Raw genomic sequence first — 21,278 nt, forward strand, 5'->3', positions numbered from 1 at the left:
AGGTTTTACCTGGATAGCAGACTAATGAACATTCACTGTTCACACACATTGAATTCTGAGAGCAAGGCAGCTGTTGAACTGTTGAATGAAGCGGAAGTAACTGATAGCAACATTGTATTACGCCCCCCAAAAAATGGCAAATTTTTTTTGTTTCGAGTGCGAGATCTGCTTCAAACTGAGCGTGAATGACACTACGGATTTGTGGATTTATCTGACTACTCGTGAGATAAATTTCATCAGACAGCTAATGTCTCAGTTGTGTTTGTGATACGGCTTTCTAATGCAATCTTTCCAATTTTTCCTTTCTGTTTTACATACATGGCATGTCTCCTGGCACCTTGCACACACACACACACACACACACGCACGCACACACACACACACACACACACACACACACGTGAAAGGTTAGAGTACAGCAAATGTGTTTCGGTGAAACCTGATGTACAAAGTCTGTAGTGATACTGAGATGGCTATCTGGAAAGTGAAGCAGAAAGGAACTATACGGCAACTCACCTTGTGCACGAGTTACCAATCCAACACCGCCTACGTGAACACTGAACATCGCATATCGCCGCCGACAAACGAGCAGACGCTAACGGCCACTTAACCTTTTCGCGCCTCACACACACACACAGGTATTGAGAGAGAGTGCGAGAGAGAGAGAGAGAGAGGTGGGAGAGGAAGAGGCGTGCTAGCACACGTACATAAGCGTAAGTATCGGACTCTGCAGTGTATGAGAGTGCAACAGACGTTAAACGCCTTATTTATTAAAACGAGAATAAAAATAGTGATTTGCGCTTGACGACTAGACCGTAATTGGCCCATGTACTTCGCCGAACTCGGTTCAGAGGAATTTAAATTGGCAACTAGCATCAACACTCTGTGAGCGCGCGTGCAGGAACACACACACACACAAACACACACACACACACACACACACACAAACACGCGCGCGCGCGCACACACAGAGCAGCAGCACCAGACCGGGGGTGGGTGAAGTCCAGGGATAATGTGCCCATCTGTGGGCTGGCGGAAGAGAGCAGCTGAATCACGTAGTGCGGACCTAAAACGCTCTGTATCTCGGCTTGCGCTTAGTAATGGAACGACGAATACAGAAAAACTCTGGAATTACAGGAATCTTTCAACAATGAAAGAAGGAGGCAAATATTCAGAATCCTGAGAAGAACGACGCTGAAGTTCAAAAGACAGATGAATAATCTACAATATTTGCTAACACCAAGTGGCCATAATAAAAGTGAAACATGAAATGTTAAGCATCCAAATGAGATGTTTTTGTTAACATGAGTATAAGGCAGAATTTCATTTTATTGACAGTACTGCCTAACCAAAGAATTGAAGAAACACTGTCACTGAAAAATACGTGTGAAGTGCCCCAATGAGTAAGAAAAACTTAATGCAATAACTGTCAACAATGCTTAAGTGAAATTTAATGGAAGCATATAATATTTCAGTACAAGTTTTATAGAATTAATTCTTTAAGTCGAGTTTCCTCAACTATCGCATTTTTGAGTTGTCACTGTTCTTGGTTCGAGAATACCCATTACCTTTGTTCGCAAGTAAGTCGGCCTTAGACGAACTACTGATTTGAAATGGGTTACGGATAAACAGAGCTGAGCTGAAAGTGATGAGGAGCGGGAGACACTAGAACAGCGGAATGCTGTACATCAAAACTAGTAATATAATACTGGTGGAAGAGGTTGACTGAAGATTGTTCACAAGGATATAAGGTTGAAATTCGCGAATCTCTACTTCTGAATAGAAAAATTTTACGGAAGTGGAAAATGAATCATGGAGAAAGTGGCGTAAAAGCAAGTGGATAAATTTGTAATTTTAAGGTACAGCAGAATATTAGAAATACAATGCACATACGAAGTAAGAATCAAAAATATTTAAAAAAACAGCCGAAAATTAAATTCCAGGCTAACACTTTTGATAATAAATGAGACGTTAGTGATACACGTACGAAGACAGCAAGGAGTAGTTAAATTGGCACAGGTATCAGCTATGGAAAGAAGGATTTCTAGGCAAATATTAGGAGACACAAAACAGATTATCTCAAATGTTGGTGGTCTCAAGTGTGCAAGGATGAAAATACTTGCAATAGACTTTAACCAAAAAAAAACCGAGATTGATGAAATATCTACACAGTTTTTCAAAATAGTTCTATGGCAACAAGAAGTAACATTAAAGAACAAATCTTCAGTAGCTGGAAAAGTTGCAAACAAATTATCAAAATTGTTAGCTATAGGTGAAATGTCAAAATAAAAAGATTAATAGGCAAGAAACCGATATGGAGAACGGTCTAAACCTTTTGAAGAATGGTGAACTAAAAGGGAAGGAGAAGAAAATCTCACAATTGTTAACATAAACAGACGCCACACGTGGTAGCAGGCTTATGAAAGAGCAAAGCCCTCCAATCAGTTTCTGTTGCAATTCGCCACAAGTCCTCTTTTCGTCTCTCTCAGAGTTAAATTTAAAGGTAAAAACTAGCCCACGCGTTAAGTGCTGGTTATTACCGCTCAGCGAGAGGGCAGTGGCGGGACGTAAAGTGTAATTATCACCGTTCTTCGGAACTAAACGTCCGACCTCGTAACGAGACCAGGCTGGAGCTGCTTAACATGTATCACGTCAATTATATCCCTCTTCTCGACGTCTGACGTACGTCAATAATTACTGGCGGTCTTGTGCCGCGGTTGGTGCGAAATTCAGGTTTTCAGTTATCGGAACGGCAGGATATTGACGAACCTGGTAGATTAAGTATTTCTAGACAGTAAAATTATAGCTGTGGGATTATCCAATAACGTGAAACTGCACCAGTAGTAACTCAACACCACAGCAAGTTCTAGTAATACAAAGATCTGCTAATTGTAATTCAAAGCCAAGACATACGATACCACATCAAAAACATGAATATTTGACACACTGATTTGAACTAAATTCACTCTGTGCAAAAACAAAGACGCTGTTCGCCCAATGAAGTAGACATTTAGAACCGCTACTGTGGTACACCACATGAACTCAGTTTTTTAAAACATTAATAATCAGTTTATAGATTTCAAATTGTGAGATGGATGGGGAGGGAGGATAATTGATGGAAAATTGTTACATGATGCAAAACATTTATTTTAAAACAACGTTTTGTAGTGGTAATCTCACATCTATAAAGTAATTTACACATATATACAGTAGTTTACATGAAAACGGACTTCCGACTGACGTCTAACATTGAGCACAATACAGTCCTGTTTTCAAAAATCCAACAACTATGTAGCATTTGTAATTACGTCTTGAGCACATTAATAAAAAAATATTTTAATTCTCAGTGTATAAATATTAAACAGGAACAAATAGATATTATTAACTATCACAACCATAATCTCAGCAATTACTTTTAACACGAGGATTTTATTCTGGGTGATAATAGTAAGAAAAAGTTATGCTTTATGATTAAATAACTTTCAGTATTTTTACTTTTCAAAAATATGGCATGTGTATAAAATCGTTTGACAGTTCCGCCATTAAAAAGCTCATGACACAAGCTGTGCATTTATTCACTACCAAAATTTAAAAGACAGGAATAGAAATCTGTAGCAAAGGAATGAAGACATTTCTCAATTATGGCAACAAATTTAAAGTTCAACAAGCTATTACTGTACGTGTAGAAAATATTTGAAATCGTTAACTAATGTCGAATGTAAATGCAAATATTTTGAAAAATAATAGGTGTTATTTTATTGATTAAAGTGGAGGAAGTTACTTTTCTTCGAAAACTCGGATTTTAGATGATGGTTTCGTAATATCTACGCAAGTAGATATGTTTACGAACTGTGTCTACTTACATAAACTTTTCAATGATGATTTTCAAACTACATGGGATGTTCGAAATGGTGCAAAGAATTACAGTAATGTTTATGCTTTCCCATTACTATCGTTTTCCGACAGCAGGTATCACTCATAAATACCAAAATACTTGAACAGAAAAAAAGTGGAAACTCACATTGCACTGACTTCCGTAGCATTTTCTGGACTACTTTCTACAAAACTAAATGCAGTACTTGTTGTCACTTACTGCGGAGAAAACACAAAGTAAATCCACTGTATTACAGGAGTAACAGTTACCAGTTAGGAACGGTGACAGGAAGAGCACAGGCAGCGGGCGCTACGATGTATTGCACCGATGCGAGAGCTCCGTACCCACGTTGTCAGTAGCGTTGGCTACGTCAACGCGTGGTAGCTATGCACTCAGCCGCGACGCTGCTCTTCACTCGCGCTGCAGCAACTCGTAGAGCGCCGCGATGTACGTCTGCGCCATCTGCAGCGTCTCGAACTTGGACAGCTTCCGGTCGTTGCCTAGCGACGGCACAACATCGCGCAGACGGTCGAAGGCGTCGTTGAGACTGTTCATCCGGCGGCGCTCCCTGGCGTTCGCTGCAAGCCGCCGTTTCCGCATTATCTCAAGTCCCGTAGGACCGTGGTGGTGATGACTGTGGTGGTGGTGGTTGTGATGACTGTGCTGGTTGTGGTGTTGGGTTTGACTGACAGGCGTCTTTAGCAGAGACGCGGACCTTTTGGTGCTGATGCTGTACTGAGCCGCGGGGTATTGCGTCAGTGACACTCCCTGCTTGGCCACATCATCGAACTTTTGCGTGACAGCTGGACTCGGAGGTATGGGCGCTGATTGCTGGTGACTATGATGGTGCTGAACGTTCTGGTGATGGTACTGGTTATTATTTTCAGCGCAATGACTGCTCCGGTGCGACTGGTTGTGCTGGTGGTACTGACTGGGGATGTTGCGGTGGTTGTCGAAAAAGTCGTCGTGATACTCTTCCAACCGCTCGTTGAAGTCTCCGTCGCTTCCGTACAACGGGTACTGCCAGAAACCGTCGTCTTGGAAGTTAGACATTAAACCGACGCCATTGTCTCCGCCTGTACAGCTCCGGTGACAGTAACTAGAGTCCTCCGCTCCGACGTTCCCGCCTCCTTGCTGAAATTTTCCCGACACGAACGGGTACGTGGTGACGGCGTTGTTGACGCAGGTGGGGCTGGGCGTCGAAGTGAACGAAGACGCGTACAGACTGTCCGGGCTGGACACGGGGCTGTGGTAGCCGTCTGAGGCGCCGTCGGCAGCGGCCGACGAGCAGTGGCTGCCGATGTAGACCGCGGAAGACATGCTACCGGCGCGGGGTCCGCAGCGGCACTGCGCGAGGTGAGCGGCGGCCCGCGGTCCGCTGCCGTACTGCCGGCGCGCCGCTCCTCCGCCGGGCTGCTGCGGCCCGGTCACGTGACCCAAGGACAGCCTTCCAGAGGTTTTCCTTCATCTCGCGCTGGGCGGGGAGCGCCCACAGCAGCCACCACCCTGCATCCATCTCTTCTCTCTCTGTCGCTCCACTTCTGCCTCCCCCCACCGAGCGCTCATCATCTGCGAGCGCTCCCCGGCGCCTACCTGCCCGCTACTGCGTGCCATACGCCGCCCGGCGGTACGTTCCGCCGGCGAAGCCTGGGGAATGTTCCTTTAATGCGTCGCTCGCAACTTGACCTTACACAAACTTTCGGAAATTATTTTAACGCCGATGGGGAGTAGCTCTCGATTGGTTCACCTCTTACTTTAGCAACAGACAGCAAACAGTCATCATTCACAGTGTCCAGGATGGCTGTGATGTGGGGTCAAGTGGGGGAGGAGGGCGGGGGGGGGGGGGAGGGGGGAGTGCCCCAAGGATCAGTGTTGGGGTGACTCCTGTTCTTTATTTATATAAATGATATGCCCTCTAGTATTATGGGTAACTTTAAAATATGTCTGTTTGCTGATGACACTAGCTTGGTAGGAAAGGATGTTGTGTGCAGTTCATGACACAAATTACTGGCTTGTAGAAAATAAACTAACGCTGAATCACAGTAAGGCTCAGTTTTTACAGTTTCCGACACTAAATTCAACAGAACCTGACGTTTTAATTTCTCAGAATGGGCATATGATTAGTGAAACTGAAGCCCCGTGTCCAGTCCGGACGGCCTGTAGCCCTCTTCGTACACTTCGACGCCCAGCCCCACCTGCGTCAACAACGCCGTCACCACGTACCCGTTCGTGTCGGGAAAATTTCAGCAAGGAGGTGGGAACGTCGGAGCGGAGGACTCTAGTTACTGTCACCGGAGCTGTACAGGCGGAGACAATGGCGTCGGTTTAATGCCTAACTTCCAAGACGACGGTTTCTGGCAGTACCCGTTGTGCCGAAGCGACGGAGACTTCAACGAGCGGTTGGAAGAGTATCACGACGACTTTTTCGTGGAAAGCCCACTTTCAGGATCTTGTTCAAAGACTTAATGCTACCATTTTTACTATTCGAACGAGATCTGAAGTGAGTGATCGTTCTTCACGAAAATTGGTCTACTTTGCTTATTTTCATTCACTTACGTCGTGTGTTCAAAAAAATGTTCAAATGTGTGTGAAATCTAAGCTTACACACTACTTAACCTAAAATTATCCTAAGGACAAACACACCCACCCATGCCCGAGGGAGGACTCGAACCTCCACCGGGACCAGCCGTACAGTCCATGACTGCAGCGCCGCAGACCGCTCGGCTAATCCCGCGCGGCTCCGTCGTGTGGCATTATATTTTGGGGTAACTCTTCCCATTCTAAAAGGATATTTTTGGTTCACAAACGGGCGGTTCGGGCACGAACCTCTTGTCGACCCCTGTTCACGAGTCTGGGTATTTTGACATTTGCCTCCCAACATACATATTCCTTACTGTCATTTCTTGTTAACAATATTAACTTATTCCCAAGAATAGGCAGCTTTAACTCAGCTAATACTCGGCAGAAATCAAACCTGCATTTGGATCGGACTTCCTTAACTCTTGTGCAGAAAGGTGTGCAGTATACTGTTCCATCCATTTTCAATAAGCTACCACGAGAATTCACAAATCTTAACAGTAATCCAAGCGCTTTCAAATCGAAACTCAAGTTTACTCACGGTCACTCCTTCTATTCTCTCGAGGAGTTTCTTGGAAAATTAAGCTGATTCTTGTTGTATTGTTGATTGCGTTTACTTAAACTTATGGCTTGACTTTTTTGGGCTCACAAACATTTTATTTTTATCTGTTATTACTTTTATCGTGTAATTTCGCCTACTGACATGTTCCATGACCTTGGAGGTTTGTTCCTCAATTTGGTCCTACGGAACTTGAGGTGTAAATAAATAAATAAATGTAAGGTAGTAAGATTTTGAAACATATTAGGCTTTCCAGTATTACTAAATACGTTGAAGGAAACGATCCACTGACACACAACCAACACGATTCATAAAATATCGTTCTTGTGAAACACAGCTGGTCATTCATTCACACGAAACAATTGCAGCTGTCGACCTGGGATCTTAAGTTGACTCCATACTTTTAGGTTTCCAGAAGGCTTTTGACAGCGGTTCTCACAAGCGGCTTCTAATCAATCTACATACCTGCGGAATTTCGTCTAAGTTATGCTACTGGATTCATGATTTCCTGCCAGAAATATCGAGTTCGTAGTAACTGACGGAAAGTCATCTAGTGCCACTGAAGTTACATCTTAGTTTTCAAAGGAAGTCCTATAGGGCGTCTGCTCTTTCCAATCTTTACAAACAATTTAGGAGACAATCTGGCGGCCTTTTGGATTGTTTGCAGTTATGCTGATGTTTACCGTCTAATATAATCACCATCACATAAAAAGAATTTCAAATTGATTTAGATACGTACGAAAAGAGGTAATTGGTCCTGAACAATAAAATATGCAGTGTACTCCACAAGAGTAGTAAAGCATTGCGTTAAATTTCGAATAAATGATAAACCCCAAAAATTTAAAGACAGCCAATTCATTTAAATACCATGAACCATGGACCTTGCCGTTGGTGGGGAGGCTTGCGTGCCTCAGCGATACAGATGGCCGTACCGTAGGTGCAACCACAACGGAGGGGTATCTGTTGAGAGACCAGACAAACATGTGGTTCCTGAAGAGGGGCAGCAGCCTTTTCAGTAGTTCCAGGGGCAACAGTCTGGATGATTGACTGATCTGGCCTTGTAACATTAACCAAAACGGCCTTGCTGTGCTGGTACTGCGAACGGCTGAAAGCAAGGGGAAACTACAGCCGTAATTTTTCCTGAGGACATGCAGCATTACTGTATGATTAAATGATGATGGCGTCCTCTTGGGTAAAATATTCCGGAGGTAAAATAGTCCCCCATTCGGATCTCCGGGCGGGGACTACTCAAGAGGACGTCGTTATCAGGAGAAAGAAAACTGGCATTCTACGGATCGGAGCGTGGAATGTCAGATCCCTTAATCGGGCAGGTAGGTTAGAAAATTTAAAAAGGGAAATGGATAGGTTAAAGTTAGATATAGTGGGAATTAGTGAAGTTCGGTGGCAGGAGGAACAAGACTTTTGGTCAGGTGATTACAGGGTTATAAATACAAAATCAAATAGGGGTAATGCAGGAGTAGGTTTAATAATGAATAAACAAATAGGAGTGCGGGTTAGCTACTACAAACAGCATAGTGAACGCATTATTGTGGCCAAGATAGACACAAAGCCCATGCCTACTACAGTAGTACAAGTTTATATGCCAACTAGCTCTGCAGATGATGAAGAAATTGATGAAATGTATGACGAGATAAAAGAAATTATTCAGGTAGTGAAGGGAGACGAAAATTTAATAGTCATGGGTGACTGGAATTCGTCAGTAGGAAAAGGGAGAGAAGGAAACATAGTAGGTGAATATGGATTGGGGGGAAGAAAGGAAAGAGGAAGCCGCCTTGTAGAATTTTGCACAGAGCATAACTTAATCATAGCTAACACTTGGTTCAAGAATCATAAAAGAAGGTTGTATACCTGGAAGAATCCTGGAGATACTAATAGGTATCAGATAGATTATATAATGGTAAGACAGAGATTTAGGAACCAGGTTTTAAATTGTAAGACATTTCCAGGGGCAGATGTGGATTCTGACCACAATCTATTGGTTATGAGCTGCAGATTGAAACTGAAGAAACTGCAAAAAGGTGGGAATTTAAGGAGATGGGACCTGGATAAACTGAAAGAACCAGAGGTTGTAGAGAGTTTCAGGGAGAGCATAAGGGAACAATTGACAGGAATGGGGGAAAGAAATACAGTAGAAGAAGAATGGGTAGCTCTGAGGGATGAAGTAGTGAAGGCAGCAGAGGATCAAGTAGGTAAAAAGACGAGGGCTAATAGAAATCCTTGGGTAACAGAAGATACATTGAATTTAATTGATGAAAGGAGAAAATATAAAAATGCAGTAAATGAAGCAGGCAAAAGGGAATACAAACGTCTCAAAAATGAGATCGACAGGAAGTGCAAAATGGCTAAGCAGGGATGGCTAGAGGACAAATGTAAGGATATAGAGGCTTGTCTCACTAGGGGTAAGATAGATACTGCCTACAGGAAAATTAAAGAGACCTTTGGAGAGAAGAGAACCACTTGTATGAATACCAAGAGCTCAGATGGCAACCCAGTTCTAAGCAAAGAAGGGAAGGCAGAAAGGTGGAAAGAGTATATAGAGGGTTTATACAGGGGCGATGTACTTGAGGACAGTATTATGGAAATGGAAGGGGATGTAGATGAAGATGAAATGGGAGATAAGATACTGCGCGAAGAGTTTGACAGAGCACTGAAAGACCTGAGTCGAAACAAGGCCCCGGGAGTAGACAACATTCCATTAGAATTACTGATAGCCTTGGGAGAGCCAGTCATGACAAAACTCTACCATCTGGTGAGCAAGATGTATGAGACAGGCGAAATACCCACAGACTTCAAGAAGAATATAATAATTCCAATCCCAAAGAAAGCAGGTGTTGACAGATGTGAAAATTACCGAACTATCAGTTTAATAAGTCACAGCTGATAAATACTAACGCGAATTCTTTACAGACGAATGGAAAAACTGGTAGAAGCGGACCTCGGGGAAGATCAGTTTGGATTCCGTAGAAATGTTGGAACACGTGAGGCAATACTAACCTTACGACTTATCTTAGAAGAAAGATTAAGAAAAGGCAAACCTACGTTTCTAGCATTTGTAGACTTAGAGAAAGCTTTTGACAACGTTAACTGGAATACTCTCTTTCAAATTCTGAAGGTGGCAGGGGTAAAATACAGAGAGCGAAAGGCTATTTACAATTTGTACAGAAACCAGATGGCAGTTATAAGAGTCGAGGGGCATGAAAGGGAAGCAGTGGTTGGGAAAGGAGTGAGACAGGGTTGTAGCCTCTCCCCGATGTTATTCAATCTGTATATTGAGCAAGCAGTAAAGGAAACAAAAGAAAAATTCGGAGTAGGTATTAAAATTCATGGAGAAGAAGTAAAAACTTTGAGGTTTGCCGATGACATTGTAATTCTGTCAGAGACAGCAAAGGACTTGGAAGAGCAGTTGAACGGAATGGACAGTGTCTTGAAAGGAGGATATAAGATGAACATCAACAAAAGCAAAACGAGGATAATGGAATGTAGTCAAATTAAATCGGGTGATGCTGAGGGGATTAGATTAGGAAATGAGACACTTAAAGTAGTAAAGGAGTTTTGCTATTTAGGGAGTAAAATAACTGATGATGGTCGAAGTAGAGAGGATATAAAATGTAGACTGGCAATGGCAAGGAAAGCGTTTCTGAAGAAGAGAAATTTGTTAACATCGAGTATAGATTTAAGTGTCAGGAAGTCGTTTCTGAAAGTATTTGTATGGAGTGTAGCCATGTATGGAAGTGAAACATGGACGATAACCAGTTTGGACAAGAAGAGAATAGAAGCTTTCGAAATGTGGTGCTACAGAAGAATGCTGAAGATAAGGTGGGTAGATCACGTAACTAATGAGGAGGTATTGAATAGGATTGGGGAGAAGAGAAGTTTGTGGCACAACTTGACTAGAAGAAGGGATCGGTTGGTAGGACATGTTTTGAGGCATCAAGGGATCACAAATTTAGCATTGGAGGGCAGCGTGGAGGGTAAAAATCGTAGAGGGAGACCAAGAGATCAATACACTAAGCAGATTCAGAAGGATGTAGGTTGCAGTAGGTACTGGGAGATGAAGAAGCTTGCACAGGATAGAGTAGCATGGAGAGCTGCATCAAACCAGTCTCAGGACTGAAGACCACAACAACAACAACGGAATACAACTGCGAACGTCGCACAGAGAGTGTTACAGGGAAGGCGCACCAAACACTAGACTCTACTGACAGAACAATTAAAAGGTGCGACCACTCTGCTAAAGAGCCTGCCTGCACTGTGATTGGCAGTCCTTTTCTAGAGTACTGCTGCGCGATATGGCAACCTTATCCAATGCGTTGACTCGGGGGATCGAAAAAATTCAAAGAAGGATAGCTCATTTCGTAATGTCGCAAAATAGGGACGAAAGTATCACAGATATGCTAAAGGAGTTAATATGGTTATTATGAACACTAAAGTGTTTTTAGTTCCGGTGAAGTCTTTTCATAAAATTTCAATCAACAACTTTCTCCTCAGAATACCAAAGTGTTTTGCTTACTCGCAACTGCCCGGAGCTCGTGGTCTAGTGGCTAGGGTTGCTGCCTCTGGATCACGGGGTCCTGGGTTCGATTCCCGGTCGGGTTGGGGATTTTCTCTCCCCCCGGACTAGGTGCTTATGTTGTCCTCATCATTTCCTCATCATTCGTGAAAGTGGTTAGACTGGACTGTGTAAAGATTGGAAGTTTGTATGGGCGCTGATGACGACGCAGTTGAACGCCGCCCACACCAAACATTATCATCATTACTCCCATCTACATCGTGAGAAATCACAGCATGCAGGGAAAGACTTAGGTGATCACTTTTTCCAACGTGCTATTCGAGAGTGAACAGTAGAGAACAAGTATTAAAGTAGCTTTATGAATCCACTGCCAAACGTTTAAGTATCAGTTGTAGAGTCATTATGTACATACGCGAAAGAACTTGACCCTCTTCTAGTAGCAGTGTACCATAGGTCTCTGAAACAGCGAAGTGTTTGTGACGATTAGGAAAAAGCACCGGTTATTTACGTTTTCAAGAAGGGTCGTCGAACAGACGCACAAAAGTATAGACCTATATCTCTGACGTCGGTCTATAGCAAAATTTGGAACGTGTTATATGCTCTCGTATTGTGACATTTCTGGAGATCGAAAATATGCTCCGTCGGAATCAACAAGGTTTCCGAAAACAAGAATAACACTAGTGTGAAACCCACCACGCTCTGTTCCTCCGCGAGACCCAGAAGGCTGTAGATACCGGCGTCCAGGTAGATATCGTGTTCTTCGACTTGCGTTAAGGCATGCGATCCAGTTCCGTGTACTGGATTGACGATTTTCCAACAGTCAGAGCACAGCATGTCATTCTCAAAGACGTAAAAGTGACTCCGAGTGTGTCCCAAGAGTGTGTTACAGGCCCATTACTTTTCACGAAATATATAAATGACGTAGTAGACAACATCGGAAGTTCCATGAGGCTTTTCGCAAATGATGCTGTTGCATAAAGAAAAGTCGTAACGTTCAAAAATTGCAGCAAAATGCAGGAGAACCTGCAGCGGATCGACGCTTGGCGCAGAGCGTGGCAACTGACCCTCAGCATAAACAAGTGTAGCGTGTTACGTCACACATAAATAGGCAGAAAGACTCATTACCGTATGATTACACGATTTCAGACCAATCACTGGAACCAGCTACTTCCATAAAGTATCTAGGGGTATGCATTTGGAAAGATTTAAAGTGGAACGACCGCGTAAAACTAACCGCAGAATGACAGATGACAGAGTGAGATACATTGGAAAAACCATCAGATAATGTAGTCCGTCAACAAAGGACGTACTTTCGATTAATACTTGAATATCGCTCGTCAGTGTGCGATCCGTAGCAGATAGGATTTATAGAGTAAATAGAAAAGATCCAAAGAAGAGCAGCGCTTTTCATTACAGGTCTATTTAGGAAGCACGAAAGCGACAGGGTGATAGCTAACTGCACTGACAGAAGATGTAAGAGAAGCGTTGTGCATCACGGTGTGGTTTTACTGTTAAAGTTGCGATAGCGTACGTTCCTAGAAGAGCCAACAAGTAAGTTGCTTCCTTCTATGTATGTGTCACGAAACACCATGAAGATAAACTATTGGAGAGATTTAAGTCCACACGGAATCTTACCGGCAATCGTTCTTCCTCCGAACCATTCACTACTGGAGCAAAAAGGGGAGGAAATGACTGTTGTACACGAAATGATCTCCTTCACACACCGCAAGGTGGCTTGTGGAGCACAGATGTAGTTGATGATATAGAGCCGGGCGCTGGTGGCCGAGCGGTTCTAGGCGCTTCAGTCCGGAATCGCGCGACTGCTACGGTCGAAGGTTCGAATCCTGCCTCGGGCATGGATGTGTCTGATGTCCTTAGGTTAGTTAGGTTTAAGTAGTTCTAAGTTCTAGGGGACTAATGACCTCAGCAGTTGAGTCCCATAGTGCTCAGAGCCATTTTTTGAAGTTCGTTGTTGATCCAGTTACCCAGTTTTTTTTATTACAGAGGGCAGCTAGCCCTATTATTAAGCACCGATCAAACCACTCAGCTACCGGAGGCGGACTTCGTAAGGATAGTGATTCGCAACTGGATCACATTTGGCAAGTAGCTTGAAAGTTTCAAGAAAATTTCCACAGTTATCACGCCACAAAGATCTTCTGAGTGACCACGTAAGGTTAATGATTATCTGGATAAATACACCACACACTCAACAATTCTTGTTAATACAGATTCATATTTTTCAAATCATTTATGTTTTTCTAACTGAACAGCACAAATCGTAGTTTCACATTTCTCTAGCCGCATTTCGAACTCTTTCCAGTTTTCAAATGCTTCAACGTGATGACAACTTCCTTCATTATCTACATATGACTGTACGAGAGAACTTTTTCCTTTATTTCTTTCAAAAACCAAGCAGGGAAAGCAATATACAGCACATTTCACAGGAGAATACAAAAATGTCCTTGAATCTCTCCCACCATTTTCTAATTTCACATAAAACCAATACAGAGAAACTGTCTGCCAGTATTATCTGTTGAAAAAATGCATCTTTATTCTGTATTCACACGTCCCTCTCTTAACAAGTTCATTTTTCAAAGTCTCGCTTATATTTTCTAGCCATTAACTAATATCAGTGAAAACTTTGTAACGTTCTTTAACTTTATTGATATGCATAAATGAACTGGAAATGAATACAAAACTGGAGTTATCGTATAGCGTGTTGTAACTACAAGTAGTGTGCCATCTCTGTGTTACTGTTAGAAAAACTTCATACAAATTGATTGGGCAATGCAACTCCCAATACCAATAAATAAATACAGTCACTGGAAAATACATTCTGCCCCTTAGGCACTGAATCCTCTGGTTCTATCGAAACTGATAGCTTTGGTCCCTGTGCACATAACAAATAAATAAAATTGTCTTACCTCTTATGCAGCAACGGTGGATCGTGTTATATTCTGCTCTCTCAAGAAGAAGAATGAAATATACTAGCTACAGGCTCAGAGGTGTGCAATGCTGACGTAATACTTTGATACACACATGAAATTCTTTGGGTGATAAATGAAGACATTTAAGAAAAACTGAATGTCTCAAAAAAATTACCTGGACAGGGAGGCGGTAGTGATTTGGTTGAATTACCGACACTGATTTTCAATAGTGAAGCTGTATTGGAAGTTAAGTTTGGCTTTTCAAAACATCTGGCAATTGAAATTACATTACTCAGAAAAATTACATCCTTTTGACTAAACGAAAACGTTTCTTTGCTGACGTAGTCACAAACAAGCAAGCATTATCTAACATCACTAAAAGGCACAAAGACAAATCCTCAAATTACGTATACCTGTGTTAAGAGATCTTACAAACATTACGAAAGGGAAATATCTAATTAGCCTTTACATCAAATCTGTTTACGTACATTCTGGGGTTACTCAACATAGAACTCACTGTTACCAATTATCAGCGAACTCATTTACACTAACGCGCTGGCAAAAGGAAAGTAACAAAAAATTAAATTCTTTACCTTACATGTATTATTTCCAATAATACATGTACTCGTAAAGCTTCCTTGTAACATCAACCCAGCAATACTTTCTTGTCACAATTAAATTTACATCTTCACTTTACATTCCATCATAAAATCAACGTCTGCGTCCCAGGCAACTCTCTCTCCTGCTAATCACAACCATAGGTGGAAGCATAAGCGGCCAAAGACACTACTATCTGGGGCATAACCACCTATGGCAAGCTAACATACACCAACAAGTGACAAACGTCGGCAAGCCCCTGTATATCAGCAACGTTGACTGGATATTCCAGCTGTTATTAAAGCCGACCAAATGGCTACAGCAGGAAAACCGACGAGCTCGCCCACTAACGTACATACAAATCTTCCTACACTGTGCTTCTGATATATGACCTATCGGACACAAAATGATGATGAACCTAACTGTTACAGGTATGCTGACGCTGACCGAGAGATCACCACCGGCACCCAGCGGCAGCCGCCGAGTAACAGCACCGCACAACGTCAAAGGTATCAAAATGGCTCTGAGCACTATGGGACTCAACTGCTGAGGTCATTAGTCCCCTAGAACTTAGAACTAGTTAAACCTAACTAACCTAAGGACATCACAAACAACCATGCCCGAGGCAGGATTCGAACCTGCGACCGTAGCGGTCTTGCGGTTCCAGACTGCAGCGCCTTTAACCGCACGGCCACTTCGGCCGGCTCAAAGGTATCGACCTGCATGATAGCCACTACTAACAAAGCGTACCCTTGAATGACCTGTCGCAGCCAGGAAGACATCCGCTTCTGCTCTTACTACCCGACCAAACTATTGGAGAGGTTTTTTTTTCCTTGCTCTTGTCTTGGCACTATTTCTTCTCTGCCCTGCAAACCGCTACCCTTCGTTCGACTTTCGACCCAATCTACCTGTATATCCAGATTAGCGTGTGTTAGTGGTTAACCTTAACCAGAGTTACGCAGGCATCTCAGTACACACATCCTGCAACACCTCACATTAGAGAAAACTAACCCTTATGCAGAGATGGCAGTAGACCTTTTAGAGTTGGCCATCATGTCGGTGTGGGCGTGGAGGCGCTCCATCTCTTAGGAAAAAAATCTCTCATGCACACTACCACAGAATTCTCGCTATAGGGAGGCTCGCACCAAACAAGGCCCGTTGTTGAGACCAGACACAAACAGTAATGCACTCTCCAACTTACACAATAACGTATTATTCAGAAAACTTACACAAATACCACGTACAGAGATAAACTTTCACGTTCTTACCCTAGATGGGCCAATCGGACCCAACCGCACCTCTGCCAATGCCGTCTTCGGATGCGGTATGGAGGGACCTGTCGTAAGGACACCGCTCTCCCGGCTTTGTCGGGTTTCTTGACCTTGGAACAGCAAACAGAAGGTCAAGTAACGAGTCTGAGTACATCCATACCACTCCTCCCATCACGAAAAGATCCTTGGCAGTATCGGAAAGCGAACCCGGGACTTCCGCGTGACAGTCAGCCACGCTGTTCACTCAGCTGGACGACATACGTAGGTACTTTATACAATAAATCGACGTAAAATCGGGCAATGTGAGTCACATGCGAGGTAGAGGGACTTAAAAAGCAAATTACACATGTCATTCCACATTAAGATCACTGGGCAACAAGGGTAGCGCATTGTCAGAAGAGAGCACACGTTCTGGCATTCTTGCAGACAGTTCTGCTGCGGTACGGACAACTGGTGCAACACAGTGTGGAAGTGGAATAGCGCGAAAATTGAAAACGCGCTCCGAAGTTGAAGTACGCGGGATAATACGTTTCTTGTGGGCAAAGCTTCTAAATTACACACAGATTCTCCGTTGTAGTTCTGGCTATATCTGGACCTGATGCAATGTCACGACCAGACGTAATGAAACGGTGAGAAGAATTTGACCAACGCTGCGCAGACATGGATGGTGTTGATCGAGAAGGAGGGCCATCGACGTCGACTGCAGACGACAGTGCCCAGACCATCGAGGAACTGATCCGCAGCAAACGCAGATTTTCCAGTGATGAGGACTATCACACAACGCTTTTCGACTGGGTGACCAAGCAGCGGATTTCTGCGGTCGAGTAACTGAATGATTGACAGAACGTTCCGACCGTTGTTTACATAGACATGGTGACTACGTTGAAACCCAGTGTCATGTACCTGCGTCACTTTGAAGTGTAGTTCAAATTCACTGAAGGTTACTTGAACTGTTGTAATAAAGAGTACTTTAGGTTTTCAAGTTCTCTCGTATATACGTATATACAGGACCTGAACACAAATATGGAAACGAAGCGAGAAGTGTACGTTTGAACATAGATGCAGATGCTAGCCAAGCCTGAAAGTTTGGCATTGTATTTGTCTACGAACGACACCTCTGCAATGTGTTCAACACGTTGCAGTTCTTAGTCGTGGTCAGAACAGAGCCTTGTGCAGTTATCATGTCACAGCTAAGTGAATGCAAACGTGGGAAAATTGTATGTCCTGATGTGGTTGGTGCTTCCGTGATCAAGGAAGCCAAAGTGTTTGGCGTTTAGAGAGGCACCATGTCGAGTATTTATAAAGCGTACAGGGAAAGCGGTAAAACATCACCCGCCAAGTCACAACGGCGACGAGAGTGTGTGACGAGTGATCCTGACAGACGGCCACTGAAGAGGATTGTGACGAAAAATATGAGAACGACAGCTGCAAAAGTCACTGCATAATCGAATGACCCGCTCCTGAAGCCTGTCAGCTCCGAAACAACACGAAGGGAGCTCTATAAGCAGTGCATTGCACGGCGAGCTCGAATTTCGAAACCAGTCATCGGTGATGCAAAGGAAAACGTGGTGTCGCAGCCATAAAACCTGGACTATGCAACAAAGGAAGGAAGTCTTTTGGTTGGATGAGTCCTGTTTGATACCGTTTCCAACTTCTAGCCTAGATGACGTTCTAAGCGGGAATTCTGTGATGATCTGGGCAGCTATGTTGTGGCATTCCATGACCACCACGGTTACTGTGCAAGATCGCGTTCCGTCCAAGGATTATGTGACCATTTTGGCTGATGAGGTTCATAACGGGGTAGAACGTTTCTTCCATAATGGTGATGCAGTGTTCCAAGACAACAGGGCTCCTCTTCACACCCCATATCGTCCAGGACTGCTTTTGTGAGCACGAGGATGACATGTCGTATCTTCCCTGATCATCACAGTCACCATATCTCAATATTATTGAGCCTTTGTGGTCCACTTTGAAGAGAAGGGTGTAAGATCGCTACCCATCACCATCATCGTTACGTCCACTGGCCACTGTTATGCAAGAGGAATAGTGTAAGTTCCCTTGAAAACAGTGCAGGTACTTATTTATCCTTTCTGACATAACTGTGAGCTGTTTTTAAAGCCCCGTGGTTTTCTACGCGGTATTAGGCATGGTAATGTGTTGTGTTTGTGTTGTTTGTAACTTTTCGTCCGCCCTGTATGCCTTATCAAAAAATGGTTCAAATGGCTCTGAGCACTATGGGACTCAACTGCTGAGGTTATTAGTCCCCTAGAACTTAGAACTAGTTAAACCTAACTAACCTAAGGACATCACAAACATCCATGCCCGAGGCAGGATTCGAACCTGCGACCGTAGCGGTCTTGCGGTTCCAGACTGCAGCGCCTTTAACCGCACGGCCACTTCGGCCGGCTGTATGCCTTATCCTCCACGACAAGTTTTTCCTTACGCCGGTATTACATTATCGTATTTCTTTGACAAAGAAATATGATCAAATTTTTGTCAAATTTCTTTTACACAAATCTTTGACGTGGCACTTAAAAGGGTATTACACTGTCGTCATATTTTTCGTCAAATTTCAAGATGGCGGACAACTGGTTCTTATGCGCTGCAGTTGCTACTACCCAATTGCATTGAAATGATAATTAAATCAAGACCCTAAGCTGTCGACAGGCATTGATATACATCAACGGGGACAGTTGAATATGTGTGCCCCGACCGGGACTCGAACCTGGGATCTCCTGCTTACAGGCAGACGCTCTAGCCATCTGAGCCACCGGGGCCACAGAGGATAGTGCGACTGCAGGGATTTATTCCTTGCACGCTCCCCGTCAGACCCACATTCCCAACTAAATGTCCACACACTACATTCTTAGTGCCCCTGCCCACTACACTCATTACTCGCGGCAGACAATCTTATCGAGGCCCGTAAGAGTTCGGGCAATGCGTGTGCATCCACACAGAAGAAGAAGGTGATGGCCGGTTAGCCTGAACTATATATGGAGATGGGATCTGTTCTTTCGGACATGTCCGAAAGAACACATACCATCTTCATAAATTGCATTGTGTGTGTATTTGGAAGAAAAGCGGCGGAAAAAAAAGAAACATATTTGGATGAAGCCATAGATATTACGTCGGCATAGTAAAAGCATTCAGCAAAGTTTCTTACGAGAGCTGTATGTGGAGGACGTCAAGTCTTATTTATAAATGGCTTGTGAATGGATGAGAGTGTATTTCAGTTTTTTCTCAGCAAAGTGCCTTCTCATACTATAAAACAGAATATTCTCTTGAGAAATGCTGTATGTGCAGAAGACAGGCAAACTATGAAACTGCGATTTCTTGATACAGAAGAGAGCTACTCTAGTTTACAACACAGCTATCTAATATCGCATTGCACACTAACCAAAATAATTCCAGAAACGTGCGAAGCGATTTATAAAGCACTGAAGAGGAGCTTTGTGACGCTAAATAAATCTTTCGTGCACTATATGGGCAATAAGAATTATTTTTATTTTTGAATGATTTAACTAATGGAGTTAGTGTTCCAACAACCACAAAATTAGTAAAAAGTACAAAACAGATGAAGCGCTTTTTTAACTTGTGGCACCCAGAGTTCAAAAATAGACAAAGTAGAATCGAAAGCTAAGAAAGATTTTTTTTTGTTTTAGAGTGTGACCACATCCTCTATTCCGGCTTGTTGAAAAGCTGCCTGGATGTTTCCAGATGTAGAGGTGGATGGCTGTAGCGTTGATTGTGGCCATGAAGTCACCTGCAGCATTTCCACCTGCCCATCAACACGCAATTAATAGCATGCAATGTGCCCCTTGCTCACCCCTCACCCTAGTCGAAGCAAGATTATATAAAAAAAAGGTCGATGGAACACACCCACTTTTGAAGCCATGTTTACAGACACTACAGAGACTGAAGCGACGCCAGCGCTCCAGGCGGTTACATTTCACATTGCAGGGAACAGAAGACGATTTTTATGATCAAATCTAACGTGAGGCCCTGAATTTGATAATATTTATTTGACAACAGGCGAGATTTGACAAAGTTCCATATTATACCATCAAATTTCACTCCGTCTTCAGGCCACGAGTTGCCAACCGGGACCATCCGACCGCCGTGCCATCCTCAGGGAAGGATGCAGATAGGAGGGGCGTGGGGTCAGCACACCGCTCTCCCGGTCTTTATGATGGTATTCTTGACCGAAGCCGCTACTATTCGGTCGAGTAGCTCCTCAATTGGCATCACGAGGCTGAGTGCACCCCGAAAAATGGCAACAGCGCATGGCGGCCCGGATGATCACCCATCCAAGTGCCGACCACGCCCGACAGCGTTTAACTTCGGTGATCTCACGGGAACCGGTGTATCCATTGCGGCAAGGCCGTTGCCACCATCAAATTTCGTTGACATAAATATTTGACATGCCAACTTTGACAAAGAAATATGGTAGTATAATGCCAGCCTTAGTTATGCGACTATTGTTTATTTTTGTGACAGACTTCGTACACTTAACTGTTGAGTACAGTAATCTCCTGCGTTCGGCAAGTGGGCAGTTTCATTCCGTTGCGAAGATTCTGTAGAATTATTGATTATTGCATCTCGTGGGCCCGACGTCCGTAGCGCAGCGGTCTCGCGAGCATGGAAGACCGAACACCTGTCTAAATATTTCGCTGATGGCCCTGTGGGCGACAGCATCCGGGAAGGCTGCAGCAACAGCCGAAGCTACACAAACTTCCGACGACTGAACGCGTATCTCTCGTACGCGTGGAAACGCCGGTGTCGGTGCGTGCAACGAACTTTACCCCGCAAGTGCCTGTGACGTAGCGACTGGAGTGCTGGTCGCCAGGGACCATACGGAGCAGCGTCGGCGCTAACGGAGAGGGTCGGGGACGCGACGCGCGCGCACGGGACTGGAGGAGCAACACTCAGCCAGCCAGCGTGG

The 21,278-nt window shown here is 43.8% G+C and overlaps 1 protein-coding gene and 1 pseudogene across 1 annotated transcript; both read right to left on the minus strand.

Annotated features, from left to right (window-relative positions):
• Window positions 1-3,181: 3,181 nt before the first annotated feature.
• LOC126234717 (component of gems protein 1-like) lies at window positions 3,182-5,243 on the minus strand. The gene has a single exon (XM_049943465.1). It carries the CDS (start codon window positions 5,192-5,194, stop codon window positions 4,286-4,288), a length of 909 nt encoding a protein of 302 aa, XP_049799422.1. The 5' UTR covers window positions 5,195-5,243; the 3' UTR covers window positions 3,182-4,285.
• Window positions 5,244-20,607: 15,364 nt separating this feature from the next.
• On the minus strand, window positions 20,608-20,725 carry LOC126237987 (5S ribosomal RNA; annotated as a pseudogene).
• Window positions 20,726-21,278: the final 553 nt, after the last annotated feature.

The sequence above is a fragment of the Schistocerca nitens genome, chromosome 2, assembly GCF_023898315.1.
Source record: "Schistocerca nitens isolate TAMUIC-IGC-003100 chromosome 2, iqSchNite1.1, whole genome shotgun sequence".
Taxonomy (NCBI): Eukaryota; Metazoa; Arthropoda; class Insecta; order Orthoptera; family Acrididae; genus Schistocerca; species Schistocerca nitens.